The sequence below is a fragment of the Anolis carolinensis genome, chromosome 5 (genome assembly GCF_035594765.1).
Source record: "Anolis carolinensis isolate JA03-04 chromosome 5, rAnoCar3.1.pri, whole genome shotgun sequence".
NCBI lineage: Eukaryota > Metazoa > Chordata > Lepidosauria > Squamata > Dactyloidae > Anolis > Anolis carolinensis.
This window is the reverse complement of record NC_085845.1, coordinates 179,761,554-179,768,634: the sequence shown is the minus strand read 5'-3', so window position 1 is coordinate 179,768,634 and position 7,081 is coordinate 179,761,554. Positions and strand designations below refer to the sequence as shown.

The window sequence follows — 7,081 nt, the reverse complement described above, 5'->3', positions numbered from 1 at the left end:
ATGCTTATTTTATGCACATGACTCTTTTAAAGGAGGCTGGCTATTTTGCGTTTTCTCACCTCTGCTCACATAAGCCCCTAGTCTTCTGCGTTTTTGCTACTCTGCACCAATATCTAACCATATTGGTATCATAATCCTAACAGGTTATGAATATATATTCTTGTAAGCCACTCCAGCCCCAGGGGAGTGGTGGCATATAAGTTTGAATAATAAATAAATAAATAAAAATATTCCTAATATTCTCAACTTGTGGGGACCCTAGGTGTTTTGGCCTACAACTCCCAGAAATCCCAGCCAGTTTGCCAGCTGTTAGGATTTCTGGGAGTTGAAGGCCAAAAACATCTGGGGACGCCAGGTTGAGAACCACTAGTCTAGATGCTGTGTTTCTTCATGGTAGAAAGATTGCACTGGACAGCACTTGTCATCTCTTTCAACTCTAGGATTCTATGAGGTATTAGAACTTCTGTTCCCTTCTCTGGAGGCTTTTAAATGGAGCCCGGATGCCTCACTGTCGGGAGAGCGTTGTTTGGGGCCTCTTCCCACTCCGGAGGATGTTCCTGCCCCACGGGCGCCGTCCCTTCTCCTTCCTTCTCCTCCTTCTCTCCGGCGGAGGCGTCTGGGGCCGGGGCCGGACCCGGGTCTCTTTCCTCTGCACCCTGGACAACCCCGCGCACCTCGGCGGCCCCTCCCCCCTCCCCTCCCCCTCGGCCAATGAGCGCTCTCCGTTGCGCTCTTCCCTCCCCCTCCCCCCTCCCTTCCCCACGCGGTGGCCCATCCCAATTGTTTATTCAGCAGCTGGGCCAACGGCACGCGCCGGGCGCACGCACTTGCAACAACAAAACCTTGGGAGAGGGAGGGGGGAGAGGAGGAGGGGCCTCGTGCGGCGGTTCTGGGGAGGGAGGGGGAGAGGAAGAGAACGTCCATCCATCCCCAACATACATTCCCCTCACGAAAAGGGGGGTCTGGAGGGAGTGTGGAAGGCGCAAGGTGCATCAGGGAGGGAGGAAGAGGAGGAGGAGGAGGGGGCGGGGGAGCCGGAGTGTGAAAAGGCAAAGCGGGGAGCCCCGTCCCTTATAAGAGAGACAATCTCCGAGGCTCTTTTGGCAAAAGCGGGCTCCCCACACGCGAGCGCCACGAGCCTCCGAGATGGACAGCGCCCTCCTCCTCCAGCAGCCTCCTCCTCCGCCGCCGCCCTCTTCCTTCCTGCCGCCCGCCTGCTTCTTCGCCTCCCAGGCGCAGCTCAGCCCGGCGGGCAGCCAAAGCAGCAGCCAGGGCTCCCCCTCTTCCTCCTCCTCCTCCTCTTCCTCCGCCTCCTGCAAAGCGGCCCCGAAGCAGCAGCAGCCTCAGCCGCAGCCTCAACCTCCTCCTCCGGCGGCGCAGCTCAAGCGCCCGCGCTCCTCCTCGCCGGAGCTGATGCGCTGCAAGCGGAGGCTCAACTTCAGCGGCTTCGGCTACAGCCTCCCTCAGCAGCAGCCGGCGGCGGTGGCGCGGCGCAACGAGCGGGAGCGGAACCGGGTCAAGCTGGTCAACCTGGGCTTCGCCACCCTCCGCGAGCACGTGCCCAACGGCGCCGCCAACAAGAAGATGAGCAAAGTGGAGACGCTGCGCTCCGCCGTCGAGTACATCCGCGCCCTCCAGCAGCTCCTGGACGAGCACGACGCCGTCAGCGCCGCCTTCCAGGCCGGGGTCCTCTCGCCCGCCGCCCTCGCCTCGCCCTCCCGCTACTCGGCGCAGCCGCAGCCGCCCCACGGGCTCAACTCCATGGCCGCCTCGCCCGTCTCCTCCTACTCCTCCGACGAGGCCTCCTACGATCCGCTCAGCCCCGAGGAGCAGGAGCTGCTCGACTTCACCAACTGGTTCTGAGCAGGTGGGTCTGGGGGGCTCTTCCAGGGGCAAGAGCATTGGGAGCAGCCAGGGGCCAACTTGGGCCCTCCACTCCTCAACTCCTCACAATTCATAACAGCCTCATGGGCAAACTTGGGCCCTCCAGGTGTTTTGGACTCCAACTCCTACCATTCCTAACAGCCTCAGGCCCTTTCCTTTTCCCCCTCAGCCGCTTAAGCGGCTGAGGGGGAAAAGGAAAGGGCCTGAGGCTGTTAGGAATGGTAGGAGTTGGAGTCCAAAACACCAGGAAGACCCAAGTTGACCCATGCCTGATTTGGAGGCACATAGAGCGCCTACTTCACAGGACTCAAGGGAAAGTGTCTCTCCTTGGAGAACCTTACAGTCCAAAACATGATGGTAAACGTGGCAGAGTTTGTATGTTTTGAGTGTTGAGGTCGCCATCATTTTGAGTGTTGAGGTCGCCATCATTACAATCAAAACCCTTATGGTGCATGTGGTGGGAGAAGATGCAGGTAGAGGGGGAATTCTGGACAATATCATTTGGAGATACATTTCGGAAATAACCGCAACCACTCTCTGGCGGCATAATCTTATGGAAATAATTGGCAATCATAACCTTATTGAAAAGGAAAAAATGATGTCACATCTGTGAATCTCCATGAACATGTGGAGACCAGCTTCTGAAAACCACTAATCATAGAACCATAGAGTTGGAAGAGACCGCGTGGGCCATCCAGTCCAACTCCCTGCCAAGAAGCAGGAAAATCAAATTCAAAACACCCCCGACAGATGGCCACTCAGCCTCTGCTTAAACACCTCCAAAGAAGAAGTCTCCACCACACTCAGGGGCAGAGACTTCCACTGTTTAACAGCTCTCACAGTTAGGAAGTTCTTCCTAATGTTCAGGGGGAGAAAAGCAAGAAAAGCATGACCTTGTTAAAAGTCAACCCTTTGAGCAAGTGATATTCACAAACATTCATGCAATGGCACACAGGTAACCCAGCTGTTAAACTGAAGAACCATGTCTTTGAACTGCCAAGGACAAAGACATGTCACTACCAAAATATATTTGGCTAGCAGAGGATGGTTGTTTCTTTGAAGCTGAAATTGCCCAAAACATATACACTCCCTTGAAACCTCTTAGTTTAAAATATGCACTCAGAGATAAAAAAACAAAGTCTTCTTTGAAAAATAACATATCTTGTTTACTCATAAACATCTTGTATTAATTCACCATACAGGCACATTTCTTATTAAAGTTCAGTTATAGATAGGATGTACTTCTCTGTGTCTTGAGTACACAGCGTATCACTCTTAATCAATAGTCCATAGTCTTTAGGTATAGTTGTACTCACTGAAGTCCATAAGTCATATTTTTCTATTGAAATTCAAAACAGCAACATACATCCATCTCTGCTGAGGTGTTAAGCAGACACATCCACTTCCAATTAAGTGTTCACCAAGCTTACACAAAATGGAGTCCTGAGTCTGAACGTGCTCAGTATAATCACATGTCTATAATCCCACCCACACCAAAGTGGTACAGTCAAACTGGCAAATCAACATACACACAGAATACAGGTTAGCAAATATATACATTAACAAATGAATAGTGAAAGGCCTGGGAGGTTGTTATTTCCAACAGCCCATGTGCAGGGCGCTGGGGAAAGTGCCTCTCGAAAACCTTACAACCTGATAGGACAAATGCTGGTGTTTAAGGGGGAAGCAGACAAGAGTAGATTGAGGGCCCCATTGGTAATATTATCTGGAGATGCATAAAGCTACCAGTGCACAAGACACTATTGAAATTGTCTCTGCTTGGAGAGTCTTACAGTCCAAAACATGATGGGACAAATAGCAGAGTTTGGGTGAGATGCAGGTGGAAGTGGGAGTTGAGGGCTGCATTGACAGTATTGTGTGGAAAAACATGGGAATACCAATATACAGGATTCTGGGGAGACTGCTTTTTCAAGGTCTCTGCTTGGATCCTACAATCCAAAAACACTATGGGACAAGACACCCGTGTGCAAATGATGATGATGATGATGATGATGATGATGATGATGATGATGATAATAATAATAATAATAATAATAAAGCTTTATTTATATCCTACCATCATCTCCCTGAAGGGACTCAGGCAGCTCACAAAAAGCACCCAATAGTACAACAATATACAAATACAACAAGATACAAAAAGATAAAAACCAGTAACAATAAAATTTACCCAACAATTTTATTTAAAACAACAATTAATGTAAAATATATCATAAAGCCCAGCAAAGGCTGTCTTTATGGGTCCTTAGCATGAGGAGACTGCCATTCCATTAATTTCCATGGAGGTTGAAAGATCAGTATTCCACAAAAGCTCCTCTGCCCATTGGATGGAATGGTGGTGGGCTCAATTTTCCAAAGCTTGTAAGGAGGGTCAATTGGTTAGTGTTCTAGGTGTAATTTGTGGGAAAGAAGTCAACTTTTGGCCTTCATTTGTGGTGAAATTTTGTAAACCAGTAAGCCTTCTGGAAGTACTGCTGAAGTAGATTGAATGGGATCAATCAGTAAAACAGCAGGACCCTGGGTTTCTGTATGCCACAAAATGGACAGTAGGCCTGGAAATGCTCCATTGGGAACAACAGTGAAACTAGTGTAGAGTAACTTGTGGATTGGACTGAAAGCTAGGCCCACAATAGTCTGAAATGTGTTAAACATGTTATTGATTTCCCAATCTCCTCTTAAACAAGAAGTGTATCACAACCATTTAGTCAATCAATAAGACATTGGTTCAGTCATAGAGTGCATCATTTGCACTCTGGAAGTAAAAAACAAACAAACCCATAAATCATAAGTAGACATATCTTTATTCCTGTTGACTAGCATCCTTGTCCAAAAACCAAACAAACCCATTTACTTGAACAGAATATTGAACTTAAAGGATCCACAACCATATAGATAATACAAACTCCAGTGCATTCAGCATCCTGAATACTTCCCCTGCTAGCATTAGCAGAACAAGTGCTGATCATAAGCACAGTGTATGAGAGAGAGATAACTTACAGCCTGGGTTTGGTCAGTGCTTGAGAACACTGTGCATATGCATACCACCTTGAGGACCTCTGTAAGAGAAACACATAAATTACTTCCTAATTAAGTAAGTCCTTTATAGGGCGCAAATCAATGGATAACACAAGGAAACACATTTAGGATTGTAGTCTTATAGGCATTTTCCTAGGAGTAGGCCCTACTGAACCCAATGACTCTTCTCTTTTAGTAAATATTCATGGGATTGGTTTGTCAAGTGTTTTTAAGATAGAAATTTGATGTGGAAACACTGTATTCACTGGGAATTAGACTGTAGTTTTGAACAGCTTCCTTGAACATACCTAAATTAAATCCAAACATACCAACCTGCAGTACAGTCCTGTAGATTTCTGCTTAGAAATAGGGCCCACTGTTCACTAGGACTTACTCCCACCGTAAGTATCATTAGTCAGCTAAACTGACTTATGGACCTGGCTATGAAACTAGTTTGCTTCATTGAGTGGTTAAGGGAGCTGACAAGCCAAACCCAATTGTGTCGTTGTCCAAATACTACTGTTCTTGGAAGTTGCTGCCTTTCATCTTGGATTAAGCTTTGACACTGACCTTTCTCCCCCTTCTCTCTTTCTTTTGGTTGTACAGAACTTGTTGGAAAATCTCAACTGCCACTTTCTCCTTTTCATTGTGGAAAGGAGCATACAGTCGAACAGTGAAGCACAGAAGGAGTTGGACTTCTCCAAGAAATCTGAAGCACTCCGGGATTCTGCCTTTGCACTCCCTGCTGTTTGGCATGGCATGAAGCTCAATCTCTTGTAGGTTTATTGGGGAACAAGGCCTACTGAGTTGAATGGGGCTTCCTCTTTCCAAATAAATGTGCATAACAAGTGTTCAGCTTAAGGGCTTCAACCTTGCACAGGAGTAAGCCTTATTGAATTCAGTGGGATTCGTGTTACTCCCAAGTAAACATGCAGTGGTTCAGCTGCATTAGAACCAACAAGGGACCAATGATATGTTGGAGCATCGATCTGCCTAGTCTCTATTGCAAAATTTTAAAGAACACTGCCTGTTCCATATCAGTCTTCAGTAGAGCCATGAGCTTCCCTTCCTGTCAAAATAAACACAGTATTGCCCCTTTTGTCAAAGGGGCTTGCTCACTGCTTTATATTCCCAAATTGCAGTGCAATCTCAAGCAGATGTATGGAAACTATTTCCTAGTAAGTGACCTTAGGATTGCGGTCGTACAGACTGATCTTATGCACACTTACTACATTCAGTAAGATTTATTCTTAAGCAAATGTAAAAAGAATTGGAACCCTAGTTGCCTAATATAGTGGAGATTCTGAAAATCAAATCTACCCTGTATTCAAAGAATCCTCTGAAGTGTCCACTCTCCTGTTTACCATTCCCAGCTTAAAATGCTTCCAATTTTTCTTGTGAACTTTTTATTATATAAAAAGTCTATTTGTATCAATCCTAACCAATTTGGGGGATATATTAAGCTATTTTTGTATATAAGAGACAGAGAAATTTATAGACCTTTTTGTACAAATGGTTTAAAATGTGTATATCTTGATAACTTTTTACAAATATGTAATGCTTATTACCTCTTCATATCTAGATGCGTAGTCAACTTGACCTTACAACTGCCATGTTTTTGTTATGTGGTTTTGTAAAGGACTTGGAAATGCCTCCAGATGTACTTTAGCACCAATGTGTCTTACTTTTTTAAAGCAACTTTGCTAATGTATTAATAATGTTATTAAACAATGTTCAGAGTGAACAAAGTTTATGCAGCTATTGTCCAAACACAAAATGGCAGCTATTTATTTTACAAGCTGCTGCCTTTTGAAGAAAAAGAAAAGATGGGGGGGAAGAAAAACATTTACCACTGCCTTTTCAATGTGGTTTTATTACAAACTTACAAAAAGTCATGTATAACCATGTTTTATACAAGCTAGTTTGGTAATAAAACTTTTGTTTTCCATTAAAAATGTCTTCCTGATTCTGTATCTTGTATAAGATTGTTTTCTGTCATTAATGAATGGTATGTTGAAGGAAAAAAGGCAAACGTCAAGGAGGTGAAAGGCCCTTTGAGAGCAGAGGGTGGGATGTGCAGAGGGGTGTATAGGATTCATCTGGAAGTTTAAAGTAAACAAGAAACAATCAGGGCCAGCTAACACCTCCCAACAAAAGATTCCCT

At 45.7% G+C, this 7,081-nt stretch overlaps 1 protein-coding gene across 1 annotated transcript; it reads left to right on the top strand.

Annotated features, from left to right (window-relative positions):
• Positions 1-885: 885 nt before the first annotated feature.
• Positions 886-6,872, top strand: ascl1 (achaete-scute family bHLH transcription factor 1). Its single transcript, XM_062983046.1, has 2 exons — positions 886-1,867; positions 5,524-6,872. Exon 1 carries the CDS (start codon positions 1,147-1,149, stop codon positions 1,861-1,863), a length of 717 nt encoding a protein of 238 aa, XP_062839116.1. The 5' UTR covers positions 886-1,146; the 3' UTR covers positions 1,864-1,867; positions 5,524-6,872.
• Positions 6,873-7,081: the final 209 nt, after the last annotated feature.

Coding starts and splice junctions, on each gene's coding strand:
- ascl1 (XM_062983046.1), top strand. CDS start 1,147: ATGGACAGCGCCCTCCTCCTCCAGCAGCCTCCTCCTCCGCCGCCGCCC.